The sequence below is a fragment of the Rhinoraja longicauda genome, chromosome 35 (assembly GCF_053455715.1).
Source record: "Rhinoraja longicauda isolate Sanriku21f chromosome 35, sRhiLon1.1, whole genome shotgun sequence".
Classification (NCBI taxonomy): Eukaryota; Metazoa; Chordata; class Chondrichthyes; order Rajiformes; family Arhynchobatidae; genus Rhinoraja; species Rhinoraja longicauda.
The window spans coordinates 3,246,258-3,269,549 of record NC_135987.1 but is presented as its reverse complement, the minus strand read 5'-3'; the positions used below and the strand labels follow the sequence as shown (position 1 = coordinate 3,269,549).

Genomic DNA, 23,292 nt, shown 5'->3' with positions numbered 1-23,292 from the left:
TTAATCATAATCATACTTTATTAGCCAAGTACATTTTGCAACATACGAGGAATTTCATTTAGAGGGATATGGACCAAATGCAGGCAGTGGGACTGGTGTAGATAAGGCATCTTGGTCAGCATGGGGAAGTTTGGCCAAAGGGTATATCTCCATTCTGTATGACTCTATGAGGCCTAACTATTATAACCAATTAATATAGACAGGTCGAAGAGGCTATCAGGCTTAACAGAGTACATAGACTTGATGGGCCGAATGGCCTAATTCTGCTCCAAGAACGTATGAAATGCTTATCCACTATATGATTGGAGACCTTTGAACTATCTTTAATCAGAATTAATTCAATGTTATATCTAGAACTAATTCACATTATTCCCTTTATCATGTGGATGGCCCAATTGTAATCATGTATTGTCTTTCCGCTGACTGGATAACACGCAACAAAAGCTTTTCACTGTACCTCGGTACACGTGACAATAAACTTAACTGAACTAAATGCTGTTCCCTTTATCCTTTATCAGTGCCCAGTTGATGACCTGATTGGAATCATGTATAGTCTGTTCTTTTACTGGATAGCACGCAAATAAAAACCTTTCATGTACACGTGAAAATAATAAACGAAACTAAACTGAACCGAAATTAAAGTAACATGGAGCCTCGTCAAACATATCAGTACAATGATCACTTTAAGAAGGCGGGCATTATATTATCTCTACGTGGAGAAATGGTTCATTATGCAATCATGTAACATGTCATGTACAGTCTTTCTGTTGACCTCGGTACACGTGACAATAAACTAGACACAAAAAGCTGGAGTAACTTAGCGGGTCAGACATCATCTCTGGAGAAAAAAATAGGTGACGTTTCCGGTCGAGAGCTTCTCGTTTTCAGCCAACAAACAGCTAACAATGGCCTGCTTCCTTTATCATCGTGACATTTCTGCTTATCTTTCATTCATTGTCCTTTACCTCTCCACATCACCGTCTACATCTCCTGTTTCCCTTATCCCTAACCAGTCTGAGGAAGGGTCTCGACCAGCAACCTCACCCCATCCTTTTTCTCCAGAGATGCTGCCCTGACCCGCTGAGTTGCTCCAGCTGAGTTGCTCCAGCTTCGGTTGAAACCAGCGTCTGCACTTCCTTCCCACGCACCTAAACCGACTTGATACACTGGCTTGGCCGACCTACGTTGACCTGGCAGTGGAGGAGCGGTCACTGAACGGGCACCCACCTCTTTGTCCTCATGGCGGCGCCGGCACATCTCCTCAGGGGTCTCCATGCGCTCGATCGGAGTGGACCTCACCGAGTCCGATTCTACCCGGAGACAACACAAAGCAAAGTCAATCTTCACGCCGCGCACGATACGCCCGTTTAAAGCTGAAAAGAGACGGCACAGAAACGCAGCGGTAGAGTTGTTGCCTCACGGCGCCAGAGACCCGGGTTCGAACCAGACTACGGGCGCCGTCTATACGGAGTTTGCACGTTCACCCCGTGACCTGCGTGGGTTTTCTCCGGGAGCTCCGGTTTCCACCCACACTCCAGAGACGTGCAGGTTTGTAGGTTAATTGGCTTCGGTAAAAATTGAAAACTGTCCCTAGTGTGTGTAGGAGTCAAGTCAAGTCAAGTTTATTTGTCACATTCACATACACGATGTGCAGTGACAGGATAGAGTTAGTGTGCGGGGATCGCTGGTCGGTGCGGACCCGGTGGGCCTGTTTCCACGCTGTATCTCCAAACTAAACTAGACAGGAGATTTCACAGGTGTTGGAGCAAACGTAATCCTGTCATGAATGGTTGGAAAAGACAAGAAGTGTATACTGAAGTTTATCAAATGTATTAACCTTCGAGAGGACTGATGCTGGACGACTGCTGGGGTCAGTCACAGGGGCATGAAAAGTGCAACCATTTAGAACTGGCAGCAACCAGGCAAACAGAAGTCCAGTCTATGTAATGAAAAGGAATAGCAGGTGCTGGTTTATATGAAAGACAGACTCAAAGTGATGGGGGAACTCAGCGGGTCAGGCAGCATCTTTGGAGAACATGGATAGGTGACGTATCGTGTCGGGACCTTTCTTCAGACTGATCGTGGGGGGAAAACTGGACCAAATAAAAAGAAGTTATAGAAGCCGGTACAATTACAACCCGTTAGGTTCCCCATTGAGACGTCGAACACGGCTGATGGACAGGGCAAGTGGAAATGGGGTTTATTAAAGTTTAAAAAGTGATTTATAAAAATTTTTAAAGTGAGAAACTTTTAAAATATAACAACCATTTGAACCGCAGGACGACGGTGAGTAAAGTGGGCCTAAAATTGTTGCGCTAACATGTACTGTTTTGGCTGTATTTCGGACACATACGTACAAATATATATATATATAAACAAGATGAGAGTTTTCGTAATAAACTAGACCAAGTGGACCCGTTGGGCCCAAACCTCTCCTGCATTGGTGCAGCACTCTCTTCTCCCCCCCTCACCCCCCCTCTCTCCCCTCCCTCCTTCCTCCCCCTCCCTCCTCCCCCTCTCCCCACCTCTCCCCCTCCCTTTTCCCCTCCTTCCCTCCACTCCCTCCCCCTCCCTCCCTACTCCCCCCTCCCCCAATCCATCCCCCTCAACCCCCCTTATCCTCCCTCCCTCCCTCAACCCCCTCCCTCCCTCCCTCCCCTCCCACCTCTTCCCCTCCCCCTCCCTCCCTCCCTCCTCCCCTCTCCCCCACTCCATCCCCCACAACCCCCCTTCTCCTCCCCTTCCCTCCCTCTCTCAACCCCCTCCCTCCCCCTCCCACCTCTTCCCCTCCCCCTCCCTCCCTCCCTCCTCCCCTCTCCCCCACTCCATCCCCCACAACCCCCCTTCTCCTCCCCTTCCCTCCCTCCCTCCCCCCTCCCTCCCCTCCCACCTCTTCCCCTCCCCCTCCCTCCCTCCTCCTCCTCCCTCCCCCTCCCCCACTCCATCCCCCACAACCCCCCTTATCCTCCCTCCTCCCCCTCCCTCTCCCTCTCTCCCTAGGAGATAGATTGAAACTTTAAAATGTGAATAACTTTAAAATCATTTCAATGAAACTTCTTCCATTCGCACCAAAGGGACGACGGTGAGTAAGGTGGGCCTAAAATTGTCGCGCTATCGTGTACCGTTTTGGGTGTAGTTCAGGAACAAACAAACAAACAAACGAGAGGTTTAGTATACAGACAAATAGATTCAGATTAATAAATGTCGAGGGAGGGTTTAGAGGGATTATGAATCAATTGCAGCCAAATACAACTAGCGAAATATGCCACCTTGGTCAGCATGGACAAGGTAGGCAGAATGGCCTGTTTCAATGCTGTACAGCTCCATGCCTCCATGTGGTGTGTTTGTTTACCATTGTCATTTATAGATGAACTGAGTTAGATTGAGAAATATTGCTGTACAATAATGCTTTTGGTTTCAGGTTTTGTTGGGAGAGTGGATCCCAGTTTTTTCCCCCACTCTCCATTTCCTCCAGAGATGCTGCCTGAGCCGCTGAGTTCCTCCAGCATCCATGTTTCCCAAAAATTCATCTCTGATTTGGACAAGATTAGTTTAATTTAGTTTAGGGATACAGCGCAAAATCAGGCCCTTCGGCCCACCGAGCCCACGCCGGCCAGCAATCCCCGCACATTAACACTATCCTGCACACACTAGGGACAATTTTACATCTGTACCAAGCCAATTAATCTACAATCCTGCACGTCTTTGGAGTGTGGACAGAAACTGGAGATCTCAGAGAAAACCAGTGCAGATCACGGGGAGAACGTACAGACTCTGTACAGACAGCACCCGTAGTCGGGATCGAACCCGGGTCTCTGGCGCTGTAAGGCAGCAACTCTATCGCTGCGCCACCGTGCCGACCCTAACAATACCTGCCCACACTTGCACCATATCCCCTAAACCAAATACCTACAAAAGAATTAGGCCTCATCTCACCATTGACTGATATACCCAAGATCTTGTTCAGCATTGATTTTAGTTTAGTTTAGTTTAGTTTAGAGATACAGCGAGAAAACAGGTTACCCAACAGGGTAATCAGGTTAACCATCGCCAAAGGCCTTGGACACTCTCAACATCAGCCTCCCATTGGGTTGGCCCACTTTGCCCAAGTGCTGACCCTTGCTGAAACGCACTTCCAGATTCCAGCATCACTACCTTCCTTCATCAATTTGGGCGGCACGGTGGCGCAGCGGTAGAGTTGCTGCCTCACAGCGCCAGAGACCCGGGTTCCATCCTGACTTACGGGTGCTGTCTGCACGGAGTTTGTACGTTCTCCTCGTGACCTGCGTGGGTTTTCTCCGGGTGCTCCGGTTTCCTCCCACACTCCAAAGACACACAGGTTTGTAGATTAATTGGCTTCTGTAATCACCCCGATTCTGGCCTCTCTCCACTGGCTCCCAGTACAGTACAGAATCAACTTCAAGCTCCTCCTATTCACATATAAACCCTAAACGGGCTTGTCCCCCCCCCATATCAAAACATTTCTAACCCACCACTCTATCTCCAGGTCCCTCAGGTCGGCCGACTTGGAGCTACTGACTATCCCGCGGTTTAAGCTTAAGCTCAGGGGTGACCGCGCTTTTGCGGTTGCAGCTCCTTGACTGTGGAACAGCATCCCTCTCCCCATCAGAACTGCCCCCTCCATCGACTCCTTTAAGTCCAGCCTCAAAACCTATTTCTACTCCCTAACGTTTGAGGCCCTCTGAGGGGGCGCTGAGCTACTGGAGGTGTGGGGGGGGGGGCACAGTCTTAGACTCATACAGCGTGGAAACAGGTCCTTCGTCTCAACTTGCACTAACCGACCAACATGCCCCATCTACACTCGTACGACCTGTCCGCATTTGGCCCATATCCCTCTAAACCTGTCCTATCCATGTACCTGCCAAATGTCTCTTAAACATTATGACAGTACCTGCCCCAACTACCTCCTCCGGCAGCTCGTTCCATACACCCACTACCCATTGTGTAAAAAAGGTACCCCTCAGGTTCCTATTAAATCTTTCCCCTCTCACTTTAATCCGATGTCCTCTGATTTTCAATTCCTCTACTCTGGGCCAGAGGTTCTATGCGTCTACCCAATGTATTCCTCTCATGATATTGTACACCTCTATAAGATCACCCCCTTCATCCTCCTGCGCTCCAAGGAATAAAGAACTGACCTGCTCAACCTTTCCCTGTAGCTAGGGTTGCCAACTGTCCCGTATTAGCCGGGACATCCCGTGTTTTGGGCTAAATTGGTTTGTCCCGTACTGGACCGCCCTTGTCCTGTATTAGGCCCGGGGGGCGCTGTAGGCCCGGACGCTGTAGGTCTGGACAGTGTAGGCCCGGACGCTGTAGGTCTGGACACTGTAGGCCCGGCCTCTGTAGCTCCGGACAGCGTAGGCCCGGAGGCCCAGGCACCGCCTAATGGAGGTTGCATAGCAACCCGCTTCCCAGCCCGTGTTGCCGTCATTGGTGGAGCGGGAGCACGTGGCCACTGGCTGGGTGAGGTCACATGGGGCGCGGGGCGGTGACGTCACCTTGTCCCTTATTTGGGAGTGGGATAGTTGGCACCCCTACCTGTAGCTCAGGCCCTTGAAACATGACAACATCTTTGTAAATCTTCTCTGCACCCTTTCCAGCTTGACATCTGTCCTACAACATGGCGACCAAAACGGAGCACAATACTCTACATGCGGCCTCAGCAATGTCTTATACAACCATAACTTGACCTACCAACTTATGAAGAAACATCTGAAGAAGGGTCTCAACCCAGAACGTCACCTACTTCTTTTCTCCAGAGATGCTGCCTGATCTGTCGAGTTACTCCAGGATTTTGTGTCTCTCTCCCAACTTCTATACTCATGACCTACCAATAGGGTTGCCAACTTTCTAACTCCCAAATAAGGGACAAGGTGACGTCACCGCCCTGCGCCCCACGTGACCTCACCCAGCCAGCGGCCACGTGCTCCTGCTCCGACCAATGGCAGCCGCCCAGACCGGGAGGCGGGTTGCTAGGCAACCTCCGTTAGGCGAACACACTCGGCCCCACTCCCCGAACATACTCTGGTAGCCTACAGCGTCCGGGCCTACAGCGGCCCCCCGGCCTAATACGGGATAAGGGCGGTCCCGTACGGAACAAGCAAATTTAGCCCAAAATACGGGATGTCCCGGCTAATACGGGACAGTTGGCAACCCTACCTGCCAACCTCTATGCTCAGGGTATAAAGAGGGTGTAAAGAGGATGGGTGATGCCTCATTGCTCTGACCACCTACATCGCCACTTACCAGCGTGAAACTTGACAACTTATCTACAACACCCACTAGCTGCCCTTTTGAACCCAACATTTAGGGACCTGATTAAAACAAAGCTAAGAGGGAGTAATCGGTAACACCAGGTCCAGTAACACATCGTGGAACAATTCTATCCCTTTGCTTCATCTCTCCACAATCTAGTTCCCCTCACTATTGGAATAATCTCTGTCGCTCCAGCTTCCTGGATCGGCATTCCTCTAACTCCGGACTCCGAACGTTCCCAGTTCCCAGTATCCTTCTCCCACTTCCGGCAGCTGTGGGCTCGGCAACGCACTTCCCCATTCAGGGACAGTTTCTTCCCAGATGTTATCAGGCAACTGAACCATCCTACCACAACTGGAGAGGGGTGCTGAACTACTATCGACCTCATTGGTGACCCTCGGGCTGCCTTTGACCGGACTTTGCTGGCTTTACCTTGCGCTAAACGTTATTCCCTTATGAAAACACTGCAAATGGCTCGATTGTAATCAAGTGTTATCTTTCCGCTGACTGGTTAGCACGCAACAAAAGCTTTTCACTGTACCTCGGTACACGTGACAATAAACTAAACTGAATTCCTTCCCTACATTTCTCCACATCTCTACTTCTCTTAAGATTACGGTTGAGAGAAACCGTCCTGCACCAAGCATTTAAAAGCCAACTCCAGTTTAGTTTAGGAAAAAAACTGCAGATGCTGGTTTAAATCGAAGGTAGACACAAAATGCTGGAGTAACTCAGCGGGTCAAGCAGCATCTAGGGAGAGAAGGAATAGGTGACGTTTCGGGTCAGGTCCCTTCTTCAGTTTAGTTTCGTTTCGTTTAGAGATACAGTGTGGAAACAGGCCCTTCTGCCCACCGAGTCCGCGCCGACCAGTGATCCCCGCACACTAACATCAGCCCACACACACACTAGGAACAATTTACAATTTTACCAAGCCAATTAACGTACAAACATGCACGTCTTTGGAGTGTGGGAGGAAACCGGAGCACCCGGAGAAAACCCACGCAGTCGCGGGGAGAACGTACAAATTCCGTACAGGCAGCACCTGTAGTCAGGATCGGACCCGGGTCTCTGGCGCTGTGAGGCAGCAACTCTACCGCTGCACCACCTGTGCCACTAATTTGTGGTTCTTGGGTAGATTTTGAGTAACTGGCTGCTTTTAACTTTAAAGACAACAACGAATACCAATCGAGTCTCGGCAAACAAGCTACCAAAAGGTAACCCCCTAATGTCCTCTGCATCTGTGTGAACCTATGTCAACTTATATACACACATCTATGCATTCAATAACATGACTATGGGTAAAATTGCTGGGGTAACTCAGCGAGTCAGGCAGCATCTCTGGAGAACATGGGCAGGTGACGTTTCGTGTCGGGACCCTTCTTCACACTGATTGTAAGAGGGACAGGGTGAAGGAAGCTGGGAGAGAGGAGGGGCAGGACAAAGCCTTGCAGGTAATAGGTCGATACAGGTGAGGTGGGGGGGGGGGGGTGGGGGTGAGGTTTGTTAAGGCAGATGGTGGACAAAAGGCAGAGATGGAAAGATGGAAGGGTTTAGTTTGGTTTAGGGATTAGTTTAGAGATACAGCGTGGAAACGGGCCCTTCAGCCCACCAGGTCTACGCCGACCAGCGAACACCCAGACACAAGTTCTATGCTAGAGGCAATTTACAGAAGGCAATTAACCTACAAACCTGCACGTCTTTGAAATGCGGGAGGAAAGCGGAGCATCGGATAAAACCCACGCAAACAGAGAGAGAACGTACAAACTCCGCACGGTCACCAGCCTTGGTCAGGATCGAACCAGGATCTCTGGTGCCATAAGGCAGCAACTCTATCGCTGTGCAACTGTGCCACAAAAAGGTGTGAGACAAAGGGATTGAAGGGTTGCAAATTGTGAAGCTAGAGGAAGGAATGTAGGTAGAAGGGGGTTGGGGAAGAAGTAGGTGCAAGTCAATAGACAATAGGTGCAGGAGTAGGCCATTCGGCCCTTCGAGCCAGCACCACCATTCAATGTGATCATGGCTAATCATTCTCAATCAGTACCCCGTTCCTGCCTTCTCCCCATACCCCCTGACTCCGCTATCCTTAAGAGCTCTATCTAGCTCTCTCTTGAATGCATTCAGAGAATTGGCCTCCACTGCCTTCTGAGGCAGAGAATTGCACAGATTTACAACTCTCTGACTGAAAAAGTTTAACCTCATCTCCGTTCTAAATGGCCTACCCCTTATTCTTATACTGTGGCACCTGGTTCTGGACTCCACCAACATTGGGAACATGTTTCCTGCCTCTAACGTGTCCAACCCCTTAATAATCTTATATGTTTCGATAAGATTCCCTCTCATCCTTCTAAATTCCAGTGTATACAAGCCTAGCCGCTCCAGTCTTTCAACATACGACAGTCCCGCCATTCCGGGAATTAACCTAGTAAACCTACGCTGCACGCCCTCAATAGCAAGAATATCCTTCCTCAAATTTGGAGACCAAAACTGCACACAGTACTCCAGGTGCGGTCTCACTAGGGCCCTGTACAACTGCAGAAGGACCTCTTTGCTCCTATACTCAACTCCTCTTGTTATGAAGGCCAACATTCCTTTGACTTTCTTCACTGCCTGCTGTATCTGCATGCTTCCTTTCAGTGACTGATGCACTAGGACACCCAGATCTCGTTGTACGACCCCTTTTCCTAACCTGGAGGAGGGGATAATGAGGGAAGACCGGGAGGCGGGTTGCTATGCAACCTCCGTTAGGCGGCACCCGGGCCTACACTGTCCGGGCCTACAGTGTCCGGGCCTACAGTGTCCGGGCCTACAGTGTCCGGGCCTACAGTGTTCGGGCCTACAGCGTCCACCGGGCCAAATAAGGGACAAGGGCGGTCCCGTACGGGACAAAGCAATTTAGCCTAATATATGGGATGTCTCGGCTAATATGGGACAGTTGGCAACCCTAGGCAGCATCTCTGGAGAAAAAGGATGGGTGACGTTTTCGGTCGGGACCCTTCTTCAGACTCAAACACAGATAGACACAAAGCGCAACAGGTCAGGCAGCATCTCTGGAGAAAAAGGGTCCCGACCTGAAGCATCACCTATCCATGTTCTCCAGAGATGTTGCTTGACCCGCTGAGTTACTCCAGCATTTTATGTCTCACAAGTCATGTTCACAAGTTCATCAGTGATAGGAGCAGAATTAGGCCATTCGGCCCATCAAGGCTACTCTGCCATTCAAACATGGCTGATCTCTCTCTCCCTCCTAACCCCATTCTCCTGCCTTCTCGCCTGACACCTGTACTAATCAAGAATCTATCTATCTCTGCCTTAAAAATATCCATTGACTTGGCCTCCACAGACTTCTGTGGCAATGAATTCCACTTACTCACCTCCCTCTGACTAAAGAAATTCCTCCTCATCCCCATCCTAAAGGAACGTCCTTTAATCCTGAGGTTATGACCGCTGGACCTAGACTCTCCCACTCGTGGAAACATCCTCTCCACACCCACTTTCTGTAAGAGGGTTATGGTAAAATGTCAAACAGGGAGGAACAGCAGAGACTCCAAGGAGAAGTAACTTCAGAGGTAAAGAGCACATGTTGGGACTTGTAGATTAAGGGGGGTGGGGAGATGTTGGAGTAGAGACACAGGAAGAGAGAGCGCAGAGAGACAGAGCGTTGTTGAGTTATTGGAAGGTCCACCTTGAGGAAACATCTCCACGTCGCCGTGCCGACTGTGGTTTGGACCAAGCATACACAGAGGTGCACGGCTTCCATGAGCAGATCCCTCTGAGAGATCAGAACCAGAGATGCCGCCATCTTGGGCGTGTGCGGTGACCGCCGAGCGTCTCAGCGCTTCCACGACGTGGAAGGACGTCGTGCGGGTGGGGTGGGGCGGCTTGGCGTTGGGCTGCAGCCTCGGCGCGACTGGTCTGGCCATCAAACCTCCCGCCTTGTCCTCCACCTCGGTCTGGCTGGCCGAGTCCACCAACGTGAACGGGTTTCGGAACTTGTGCGGAGAGGGCTTCTTGAGCCTGAATGGCCGTGGGCTCAGGAGGTAGAGGTTCCTGGAGAGAGGGAGCGGACGACGTCCCGTGGCCGGCTGGAGGTCTGTCGCTCCCACGTGCCGGGGAAGGGACGCGAAGCTGGTGCCAGAGGTGAGGGGGGCTTCCTTGTGTTGGCCGGCGCTGAGCGTGGTGGGGGATGGGCGCCTGTTGGCACAGATGTCCCCTGAGAGGGTGGGCAGGCAGACAAGCTCGGGCTCGGGGCAAGGAGAGGGCGTCTCGGAGACCACCACTTCACTGCGGCCTGGAGCCACGTCCTCCTCGCTGCCCGAGGCTGACGCTCGGCGGACGGTGATGTGCACGTCGGCCTGGGTCTCCGCGCCCCTCGGCGGGAGGTCCAGGAGCGATTCTGCCGACTGTGCCAGCTGTGTGTATGGCACGGGGCGGGCGGGCACTGGGCTCCTGCACGCCGTCGACTCGTTGCCCAGATCCAGCGACGGCATCGACCGGGACCTCTGGATGATCTGCTCAAACTGACTGACCCTGGAGGACACTGAGGACCACTTGGGGCAGTCCCACTCCCCCCAGACCCTGCCCCGCTCGCCCCCGGCCCGCGGGCCGCACTCAAAGCGGGACTCCACTGCCCAGCACCGCGGGCGCACCGGCCAACTGATCCCATCCACCTTCACACCAGGCTGGGTACAGAGGGCAGCGTCTGGGCACGGGCATCTTCCAGCGGCACCATCCAACTCCTGCCCTCTCTGCTCAACACCCAAACAAAGAGATGGCTCCCCTGCCTCGTTGAGCAATGGCGGCCCACAGCTCTGCCCGTCCTCCTTCACCACCGCTCTCCTGCTGGCCAACTGGTCGTTATCACCAAGAAGGTTCTCACAGCTCTGAGCTCTCTGCGGACAGGCACTCTCTCTGTCCAGGGCTGGAATGACCTTTACAGGTAACCTGGGTTTGAACTTGGAGGGAAGGATTTCAAATATGCTGCTGTTTGCTGCCGACAGGGCTTTCACAGGCCTACATTTACAGCTTAGAGCATTACTAGAGAAATCTGCTGTACTATTAACTGAAGTAGTTGAAATGCTGTGGCCAATCCCACCTTTAGTATCCACTGGAAAGCGTGCGGAACAGAACAGACACAAGTGTTAGAACAAAACGTGTTAGTAAACTATTGTACACACATCCAAACCAGCTCACGATTATCAATGGATAAGGCGTACAGCTAATGGCAAGACCCTTAACAGCACTAACATACACAGGAATCTTGGGGTGCAAGTCAATAGCCCTGAAAATGGCAGCACAGGTGGATAACAGTGACAAAGAAGGCAGATGGTATATCTGCCTTCATTGGTCGGGACATTGAGTATAAGTCTGTATAACTCGTTACCACCTAGCCCACAGCCAACAATAGACCATTGTGGGCTCCACCTTTCATTGATTGTCGCTGCTTTTTGCTTATCATTTGTCCTATTTACTGGATATCTACATCTCTAGTTTCCCTTTCTCCCGTTTCTCAGTCTGAAGAAGGGTCTCGGCCCAAAATGGCACCTGTTCCTTTTCTCCAGAGATGCTTCCTGACCCGCTGAGTTTTTTGTGTCTGTCTTTGGTTTGAACCAGCATCTGCAGTTCCTCCTTGCATATTGAGTGTAAGAGTCAGGAAGTCATGATGCAGCTTTAGCCGCGTTTGTGGTATTGTATACAGTTCTTGGTGCCCCAGTGCATGGGACATAGGGATCAGGAGGCTTTGGAGAGGGGGCAGAAGAGGTTTACCAAAATCTTTTTATTTTAGAGATACAGTGCGAAATCAGGCCCTTCGGCCCACCGGGTCCGCGCCGACCAGCGATCCCCGCACACTAACACTATCCTACACACACTAGGTACAATTTTTACATTTACCAAGCCAATTAACCTACAAACCTGCACGTCTTTGGAGTGTGGGAGGAAACCGAAGTTCTCGGAGAAAACCCACGCAGGTCACGGGGAGAACGTACAAACTCCGTGCGGACAGCACCCGTAGTCGGGATGGAACCCGGGTCTCCGGCGCTGCATTCGCTGTAAGGCAGCAACTCTACCGCTGCGCCACCATACCGCACTATAAGGAGAGGTTGGACAAACTTGGATTGTTTTGTCGAAGGCTGAGGAGAGATCTAATAGAAGTATGTAAATGATGAGAGGAGTAGACAGGGTAGACTACGCAGTCAAAAGCTTTTTCCCCCCAGGTTGAAAATGTCAAAGACTAAAGGGCACAGCTCACAGGTGAAAGGGGCAAAGTTTAAGGGAAATGTGCAGAGGGTGGTGGGTTAAACACAGAGGGTGGTGGGTTAAACACAGAGGGTGGTGGGTTAAACACAGAGGGTGGTGGGTGCCTGGAATGTACAGCCAGGAGTGGTGGTGGAGGCAGATACCATAGCCTTTAAGAGGCTTTAAGATAGGCACAAGGATATGCAGGGCAGAGAGAGGTAGGGACTCACGCAGGCAGCGGAGATTGGTTTGTCTTGGTACGTTTAAAAAAGAGATGAGGAGGAATTTCGTTAGTGAGAGAGTGGTCAATCTATGGGATTCACTGCCACTAGACGGCTGTGCAGGGGGGCACGGTAGCGCAGCGGTAGAGTTGCTGCTTTACAGCGAATGCAGCGCCGGAGACTCAGGTTCGATCCGGACTACGGGTGCTGCACTGTAAGGAGTTTGTACGTTCTCCCCGTGACCTGCGTGGGTTTTCTCCGAGATCTTCGGTTTCCTCCCACACTCCAAAGACGTACAGGTATGTAGGTTAATTGGCTGGGTAAATGTAAAAATTGTCCCTAGTGAGTGTGGGATAGTGTTAATGTGCGGGGATCGCTGGGCGGCACGGACTTGGTGGGCCGAAAAGGCCTGTTTCCGGCTGTATATATATGATATGATATGATAATATATATTTTATAAGCGGAGATTGACAGGTTTTGGTCAGTGCGGGTGTCAAAGGTTATGGGGAGAAGGCAGGATAATGAGGTTGAGAAGGAAAGACATAATTGAATGGTGGAGTAGATGTGATGGGCCAAACGGCCTAATTCTGCTCCTCTGACCTCTGAACATGTTTGGCACAGACATTGTGGGTCAGAGAGCTTGTTTCCGTTCCTTTCTGTGTTCTATGTACACCAGAGGGTGGCTCGGTGGCACAGCGGTAGAGTTACTGGCTTAAAGCGCGAGAGACCTGGGTTCGATCCTGACTACGGGTGCTGTTTGTGCAAGTTTGTACGTTCACCCCGTGACCGCTTGGGTTTTCTCCGGGTGCTCTGGTTTCCTCCCTAGGGTTGCCAACTTTCCCATATTAGCCGGGACATGCCGTACTTTGGGCTAAATTTAGGCTCGGGAGGCACTGTAGGCCCGGACGCTGTAGGCCCGGTAGCTGTAGGCCCGGACGCTGTAGGCCCGGATGCTGTAGGTAAGAAAAACTGCAGAGAGCTGCCTATCCTGCTGAGTTACTCCAGCATTTTGTGTCTATCTTCAGTTTAAACCAGCATCTGCAGTTCCTTCATACGCACTATCCATGTACCTGTCTAACTGTTTCGTAAAAGTTGGGATAGTCCCCGCCTCAACTACCTCCTCTGGCAGCTTGTTCCATACACCCACCATCCTTTGTGTGAAAAGGTTACCCCTCAGATTCCTATTAAATCTTTTCACCTTCACCGTAAACCTATGTCCTCTGGTTCTCGATTCACCTTTCTCCGGGCAACAGACTGTGCATCTACCCGATCTATTCATCTCATGATTTTGTACACCTCTATAAGATCGCCCCTCATCCTCCTGCGCTCCAAGGAATAGAGACCCAGCCTACTCAACCTCTCCCTGTAGCTCACACACAAAATGCTGAAGTAACTCAGCGCGTCAGGCAGCATCTTGGGAGAGAAGGAATGGGTGACGTTTCGGGTCGAGACCATTCTTCAGACTGATGAAACACCCATTCCTTCTCTCCCTTCGATTTAAACCAGCATCTATATACCTATACCTATAGCTCAGTCCCTCGAATAACTCGAGTGCTGGCGTAACTCAGCGGGTCAGGCAGCATCTATGGAGAAGACAATAGACAATAGACAATAGGTGCAGGAGTAGGCCATTCGGCCCTTCGAGCCAGCACCGCCATTCAATGTGATCATGGCTGATCATTCTCAATCAGTACCCCGTTCCTGCCATCTCCCCATACCCCCTGACTCCGCTATCCTTAAGAGCTCTATCTAGCTCTCTCTTGAATGCATTCAGAGAATTGGCCTCCACTGCCTTCTGAGGCAGGGAATTCCACAGGTGGATAGGTGACGTTTCTGGTCGAGACCCTTCTTCCAATAGCTTGTCAGATGGTGGCCTGGTGTTCATCTGTGGGGTCTTGGTCGAGGGGTGGGTAGGAGGAAGTGTTCTGAGCTGGGGCCTGGCCTCAGCGCAGGAGAGCTGGTGTCTGGCCTCGGACTACAAGAGCACCTCCCTTGTGAGCGGATTTAATAACAGTGTGGGGATTGTGGCTGAGCGAAGAGAGTGTGTTCACAGCGGGTGAGATTGGAGTGGGTAAGGGTGAGTGAAGAGGTCAAGGTGGTTGATGTCGCGCTGGCAAATGGGAATAAAAGGGTCCAGAGAGGGTAGAAGGTGGGCACGAAGGGGAATCCCAGAGGATGTGGAGTGTGGGAGACGGGAGATGGGGTCACCACTTGGACATCAGGACTCCTCCCCATAGAAAAAGGCCCGGAGGTGGAGGCGATGGAAGAAGGTCTCCACATCGTGGTGGGCCCGGAACTCGTTGAGGTGGGGGGGGGCGGAGGGGAACAAAAGTGAGGCCTCTGCTGAGGACAGACCGTTCCGTATCGGAAAGGGGGAGGGGTGGATGAAGTCATGACATGGGTGGGGGGGGGGGGCAGGTGAGTGGACAGAGGCGACCAAAGAAGAGTTGTATGTCATGACGGGCCCGGAACTCGTTGAGGTGGGGCGGAGGGCTACAAAGGAAAGGCATCGATGCAGTTGTCCTTGCAAGATATTGTGAATAAACCGTGATGAAGATTCTCAGCCGGACTTGTAAGAAAATAACTGCAGATGCCGGTACAAATCGAAGGTATTTATTCACAAAATGCTGGAGTAACTCAGCAGGTCAGGCAGCATCTCGGAAGAGAAAGAATGGGTGACGTTTGGGGTCGAGACCCTTCTTCAGACTGATGTCAGGGGGGCGGGACAAAGGAAGGATATAGGTGGAGACAGGAAGACAGTGGGAGATCTGGGAAGGAGGAGGGGAAGAGAGGGACAGAGGAACTATCTAAAGTTGGAGAGGTCGATGTTCATACCGCTGGGCTGCAAGCTGCCCAGGCGAAATACGAGGTGCTGTTCCTCCAATTTCCGGTGGGCCTCACTATGGCACTGGAGGAGGCCCATGACAGAAAGGTCAGACTGGGAATGGGAGGGGGAGTTGAAGTGCTCAGCCACCGGGAGATCAGATTGGTTAGCACAGACTGATCGCCCGTGATGGGGGGGGGTTACAAAGGAGGACCGACGTGGGGGACTGCTGTGGGGGGGGGGCAAAAGAACCAAGGAGGACCTGGCATGGTATATACTTTGTCAGCGCCCTTTGTGTGGCAACTCTTTGCATACCTCGAGAATGCAAACAAAGAATCGCACTGTGACCTGTCACATGTAATAATGAAGCATTCATTCATTCATTCACTTGTCCTGCCTCCATTAGGGTGAGTTCCCATTAACGGGCAGGTTAGTAACAACCAGACGCGAGGGTCTGGATAAACCACTGCTGGACATTCGGGGGCATTGTGGACGCAGCCCAGACTGCCACCCAAACCAACCAAAGGGCGGCACGGTAGCGCAGCGGTAGAGTTGCTGCTTTACAGCGAATGCAGCGCCGGAGACTCAGGTTCGATCCTGACTACGGGTGCTGCACTGTAAGGAGTTTGTACGTTCTCCCCGTGACCTGCGTGGGTTTTCTCCAAGATCTTCGGTTTCCTCCCACACTCCAAAGACGTACAGGTATGTAGGTTAATTGTCTGGGTAAATGTAAAAATTGTCCCTAGTGGGTGTAGGATAGTGTTAATGTACGGGGATCGCTGGGCGGCACGGACTTGGAGGGCCGAAAAGGCCTGTTTCCGGCTGTATATATATGATATGATATGATAACCTCCCTTCCATTGACTCCATCTACACCTCACGCTGCCTCGGCAAGGCCAGCAGCATCATCAAGGACCAGTCTCACCCCGGCCACTCCCTCTTCTCCCCTCTCCCATCGGGCAAGAGGTACCGAAGTGTGAAAACGCACACCTCCAGATTCAGGGACAGTTTCTTCCCAGCTGTTATCAGGCAATTGAACCGTCCTACCACAACCAGAGAGCAGTCCTGAACTACTATCTACCTCTTTGATGACTCTCGGACTATCCTGAATATATGAGTCTGAAGAAGGGTCTCGACCCAAAACGTCACCTATTCCTTTCCTCCTGAGATGCTGCCTGACCAGCTGAGTTACTCCAGCATTTTGTGTCTACCTTCGGTTTGAACCAGCATCTGCAGTTATTCCGACCTACACATCTCGGACTCTCCTTGATCAGACTTCACTGGCTTTACCTTGCACTAAACGTTATTCCCTTATCATGTGCCTAAACACTGTGGACGGCTCGATTGTAATCATGTGCTGTCTTTCTGCTGACAGGTTAGCGCGCAACAAAAGCTTTTCACTGTACCTCGGTACATGTGACTATAAACTTAACTGAACTGCTAGGAGCATGGTCACCTTTGGTTGACGAGGAGCTGGACGTTCTCTTGCTCAATCCACTCAGCCCCTGGAAGGGAATATCTCCGCCTTCTAGGACCGTCTTGTAGATTTGCCTCTCGTTTTCCTGGGTGATCGACTCTCCGCCTCTCGGCTCGGCCTGGTAACTGGACGCAAACAGCGAGCTGCAAAAAACAACAGAAGTGCAAAGTGACTACGGGCGCTGTCTGTACGGAGTTTGTACGTTCTCCCCGTGACCCGCGTGGGCTTTCCCCGAGATCTTCGGTTTCCTCCCACACTCCAAAGACGTGCAGGTTTGCAGGTTAATTGCCTTGGTATAAATGAAAAGTGTGTGTAGGATAGTGTTAATGTGCGGGGATCGCTGGTCGGCGCGGACCCTGTGGGCCGAAGGGCCTGTTTCCGCGCTGTCTTTCCAAACTAAACTAAACTACAAATGTCTCTGCCCGTTTCTGGGTCAGCCACAGAGTGCTGGAGTAACTCAGCGGGTCAGACAGCATCTCTGGAGAAAAGGAATAGGTGACGTTTGGGGTCGAGGTACTTATTCAGACTCTTCTACGACCTGAAATGTGGGTATGAAGAAAGGTATCGACCCCAAATGTCACCTATTCCTTTTCTCCAGAGATTCTACCAGAAAGCTGAGTTACTCCAGTATTTTGTGTCTATCTTCAGTGTAAATCAGCATCTGCTGTTCCTTCCTACATATTCAGTCTGAAGAAGGGTCTCAACCCGAAACGTCACCCATTCCTTCTCTCCTGAGATACTGCCTGACCTACTGAGTTACTCCAGCGTTTTGTGAATAAATACCTTCGATTTGTACCAGCATCTGCAGTTATTTTCTTATACTTCCTACATATTTGGTCTGCTTCTGGGTCAATTATCTGACTGGCTAAAAAAATAGCTCCATAGAATAGAGAATATTAAACAGTAGAACAATGATCTACATTCCCTTTGTTCTTTTTTCACATCTTACACTTCCTTACCTATGCACTTCCTTATCTCTGTACCTCCCTCTCCCCTAACATCATTAGAAGAAGGGTCTCGATCCGAAACGTCACCCATTCCTTCTCTCCAGAGATGCTGCCTGTCCCGCTGAGTTACTCCAGCATTTTGTGTCTATCTTCGGTTTAAACCAGTTCCTTCCTACACATTGAACAGTAGAGAATGGGCCCTTCGGATCACAATGTGGTGTTGGACATTTTTAGGTTAGTTTCGTTTATAGCCGATGAGGAAAAACTTTTTCAGTCAGAGAGTTGTAAATCTGTGGAATTCTCTGCCTCAGAAGGCAGTGGAGGCCAATTCTCTGAATGCATTCAAGAGAGAGCTAGATAGAGCTCTTAAGGATAGCGGAGTCAGGGGGTATGGGGAGAAGGCAGGAACGGGGTACTGATTGAGAATGATCAGCCATGATCACATTGAATGGCGGTGCTGGCTCGAAGGGCCGAATGGCCTCCTCCTGCACCTATTGTCTATTGTCTATTGCCACATGTACCAAGGTACAAAGAAAAGTTTGTTGGTGTGGCAGTGGTGCAACATTACAGTTGTCGTCTCTCAGCGCCAGAGACCCCGGCTCGACCCTGACCCCGGGTGCTGTCTGTGTGGAGTTTGCACGTTCTCCCCGTGACCTGCGTGGGTTTCCTCCGGGCGCTCCGGCTTCCTCCCACATCCCAAGGACACGCGGGTTTGCAGGTTAATTGGCCGCTGTAACGTTTCCCCGAGTGTGTCGTGAGTGGATGAGTTTGGTTTCCTTTGGTTTAGTGTCACGAGGTACAGCGAAAAGCTTTGTTGTTTGTTGCGGGCTATCCAGCCATCGGAAGGTCCATACATGATTACAATCAAGACATTCACAATGTACAGATACAGGATAAAAGGAATTACGTTTAGAGCAAGATAAAGTTCAGTAAAGTCCTCTTGAGTAAAATCTGAGGGTCTCCTGTTCAAAACCATTTCTTACCTACGTGCACATGATCCATATCCCACCATTCCCTGCATATCGATATCCCTATCCCAATATCTCTTATACACCACTAATACAAATACCGCATCTGCTTCAACTACCACCCCTGGCAGTGTGTTGCAACCACCACCGCCTTCTGTGTAAGATAGTTACACCATATATCTCCTTTAAACTTTGCCCCTCTCACCATAAAGTGCGACACGGTGGCGCAGCGGTAGAGTTGCTGCCTTACAGAGAACGCAGCGCCGGAGACCCGGGTTCGATCCCGACTACAGGTGCTGTTTGTACTGAGTTTGTATGTTCTCCCCGTGACCTGTCTGTACGGAATTTGTACTACCTCCGAGATCTTCGGTTTCCTCCCACACTCCAGAGACGTGCAGGTTTGCAAGTTAATTGGCTTGGTAAATGTAAAAATTGTCCCTAGTGGGTGTAGGATAGTGTTAGTGTGCGGGGATCGCTGGTCGGCACGGACCCGGTGGGCCGAAAGGGCCTGTTTCCGCGCTGTATCTCTAAACCAAACTAAACTAAATAAAGTTGTGCCCTCTGCTATTTGATTTTGCCATCCTGGGAAAAAGATTCTGACTGGCTATCCTATCTATGCCTCTCATCATTTTATACACTTCTCTCAAGTCTCCCCAAAACCTCTGGCATTCCGGAGTAACAACCCAAGTCTGTCCAGCCCCTCCCTGTATCTAACGCCCCCAAATCCAGGTACCATTCTGGCAAACCTCTGCCCCCTCTCCAAAGCCTCCACATCCTTCCTGTAATGGTGCAACCAGAACTGCACGCAACACTCCAAATACGGCCTAACCAAAGTCCTGTAAAGCTTAGTCTACTTTAGTTCAGATTATTCTTGTCACGTGTACCGAGGTACAGTGAACAGCTTTTGTTTGCGTGCTATCCAGTCAAAGAAAAGGGCAGTACGGTGGCGCATCCTGACTACGGGCGCTGTCTGTACGGAGTTTGTACGTTCTCCCCGTGACCTGCGTGGGTTTTCTCCGAGATCTTCGGTTTCCTCCCACACTCCAAAGACGTGCAGGTTTGTAGGTTAATTGGCTTGGCAAGTGTAAAAATTGTCCCTAGTGTGTGTGTAGGATAGTGTTAATGTGCGGGGATCGCTGGTCGGCGCGGACCCGGTGGGCCGAAAGGGCCTGTTTCCGCGCTTTATCTCTAAACTAAACTAAACTTAAAAGACTACACACAAATACAATCAAGCTGCCCAATCTGCACAGATAAAGGATAAATGATACTACATTTAGTGCAATACATAACATTAAAGTCCAATAAAGTCCGATTAAAGACAGTTCAGTGGACCTGATCTCTCTCAATGGGAGATCAGGTCCACTCTCTGGCAGGTGAGAGGACAGCTCAGAGAAACTGTCCCTGAATCTGGAGGTGTGTGTTTTCAAACTTCTGTACCTCTAGCCTGATGGGAGAGAGGGTGCCTAACGGGAGGACCGGGGTGAGACTGGTCCTTGATGATGCTGCTGGCCTTGCTGAGGCACGGATGGAGTCAGTGGAAGGGAGGTTGGTTTGTGTGATGGTCTGGGCTGCGTCCACAACTCTCCGCAATTCCTTGTGGTCTTGGATGGAGCTGTTCCCAAACCAGGCGGTGGTGCATCCCGGGAAAATGCTTTCCATGGTGCATCTGTAGAAGTTGGTGAAAGTTGTAGGGGACATGCCAAACATCCTACGCCTTCTAAGGGAGTGTAGGCGTTGGTGTGCGTTCTTGGTCGTGGCTTCAATATGGGTGGTCCACGAGAGGTTGTTGATGATACTGACTCCTGGGAATTTGTAGTTTTCAACCATCTCTGCTTTGGAACCATCAATGCAAACTGGGGGTAGACACAAAATGCTGGAGTAACTCAGCGGGTCAGGCAGTATCTCGGGAGAGAAGGAATGGGTGACGTTTCGGGTCGAGACCCTCCCTCAGACTGAAGAAGGGTCTCAACCCGAAACGTCACCCATTCCTTCTCTCCCGAGATGCTGCCTGACCCGCTGAGTTACTCCAGCATTTTGTGTCTACCTTCGATTTAAACCAGCGTCTGCAGTTTTTTTGTCCTCCTCCATTGCAGACTGGGCTATGTGTGCCTGCAGCCGATCACTATCTCCATTGTCTTGCTGACGTTGAGAAGGAAGGTTGTTGTCTCGACACCGGGACACCGGGTTCTCGATGGGCTTCGAAATGTTACATGACTCACGCTCGCACGCATGCACTCATTCAAATATGTACCAGCAATGCCTTGACCTTTGTCGGTGAGTGGTCTCATTGTGCAACTCACTCTGAGGGTAATGAGTACAAGGCTGGCCCCTTCGATGAACTGCACATCATCTTGGAGATGAAGTTCATCTCACAGGGATCTGCAGCACATCAGTGCCTCGCATCAAGGACGCTGACCTTTAAGCCGTGGGCCCCACCAGCAGCCCGCTTGCCAACACAACTTTGACATTCAGAATCACATCTCCCTCAGTCCCGTGCAGGAAGGAACTGCAGGTGCTGGTTTAAACCGAAGATAAGACACAAAAAGCTGGAGTAACTCAGCGGGTCAGTCAGTATCTCTGGAGAGAAGGAATGGAATTAGTCTGAAGAAGGGTCTCGACCCGAAACGCCACCCATTCCTTCTCTCCCGAGATGCTGCCTGTCCCGCTGAGTTACTCCAGCGTTTTCAGTCTCTCTCCTCAATCCTCACATTTGATCTCATCGTGCTTGGCACGGTCTCATCAAAGATACCGAAATTACCCCAGCGAGTGATTTTGCCAATGAACCATTCTGATCATAGAGTCATAGAGTGACACAGCGTGGAAACAGGTCCATCAGCCCAACTTGCCCACACCGACCAACATATCCCAGCTGCACTAGTCCCACCTGCCTGCGTTTGGCCCATATTCCTCCAAACCTGCCCTATCCATGTACCTGTTTAAAAGTTTCTTAAACGTTGGGATAGTCCCAGCCTCAACTACCTCCTCTGGCAGCTTGTTCCATACACCCACCCCGGTTGTGTGAAAAAATTTACCCTCAGATTCCTATGAAATCTTTTCCTCTTCACCTTGAACCTATGTCCTCTGGTCCTTGATTCCCCTACTCTGGGCAAGAGACACTGTGTATCTACCCGATCTATGCCTCTCATATCATATCATATCATATCATATATATACAGCCGGAAACAGGCCTTTTCTGCCCTCCATGTCCGTGCCGCCCAGTGATCCCCGTACATTAACACTATCCTACACCCACTAGGGACAATTTTTACATTTACCCAGCCAATTAACCTACATACCTGTACGTCTTTGGAGTGTGGGAGGAAACCGAAGATCTCGGAGAAAACCCACGCAGGTCACGGGGAGAACGTACAAACTCCTTACAGTGCAGCACCCGTAGTCAGGATCGAACCTGAGTCTCCGGCGCTGCATTCGCTGTAAAGCAGCAACTCTACCGCTGCGCTACCGTGCCATGATTTTGTACACCTCTATAAGATCATAACATGAAACATAACATGGTGCATATAGTTTAGTTTAGTTTAGTTTAGAGTTACAGCATGGAAACAGGCCCTTCGGCCCACTGAATCTGCATTGACCAACAATCACCTGTACACTAACTTGACTTGACTAGCACTATCCTACGCACTAGGGACAATTTTCAGAAGCCAATTAACCTACAACACTTCTCTCCTGAGATGCTACCTGACCCGCTGAGTTACTCCAGCATCTGTGTCAATCTACAAACCTGCACGTCTTTTGAAATACGAGAGGAGAAAACCCGTGTGGTCACGGGGAGAACGTACAAACTCCATGCTGAGGGCACCCGTAGTCAGGATCGAACCCGGGTCTCTGGCGCTGTGAGTCAGCAACTCTACCGCTGTGCCACTGTGTAATGCGAGGATTATTCATTAACTAATGGGGCAAAGTGGTCCATCACGGGTACTGACCTCCCCACCATCGAAGGGATCTACAGGAGCCGCTGCCTCAAACAGGCAGCCGGCATCATCAGAGACCCACACCACCCTGGCCACACTCTCATTTCACCCCTGCCATCGGGAAGAAGGTACAGGAGCCTGAAAACTGTAACGTCCAGGTTCAGGAACAGCTTCTGCCCAACAGCCATCAGGCTGATGAACACTACAACCTCCATCTCAACTCCCAAACTATGAGCAGCCCGGAATAACCTCCGGTGGAGATCATCAATCACCCGTACAATAGTTCTATGTTATCGTAGTATCGTAGTGGCAATTTACAGAAGCCAATTAGCCTACAAACCCGCACATCCTTGGATTGTAGGAAGAAACCGGAACACCCGGATAAAACCCATTTAGTCACAGGGAGAACGCAC

General features: G+C 50.8%; 1 protein-coding gene across 11 annotated transcripts in view; it reads right to left on the bottom strand.

Moving 5' to 3' along the window:
• The window catches only part of sorbs1 (sorbin and SH3 domain containing 1), a 138,321-nt gene that overhangs the window by 43,900 nt on the left and 71,129 nt on the right, over positions 1-23,292 (bottom strand). For all 11 annotated transcript variants that reach the window (XM_078428529.1, XM_078428523.1, XM_078428524.1 and 8 more), the window contains 2 exons: positions 17,012-17,175; positions 1,228-1,310 (listed from right to left, as the gene is read on the bottom strand). In XM_078428529.1, the coding sequence (XP_078284655.1) occupies positions 1,228-1,310; positions 17,012-17,175 (247 nt within the window). The remainder of the gene's footprint in view (positions 1-1,227; positions 1,311-17,011; positions 17,176-23,292) is intronic.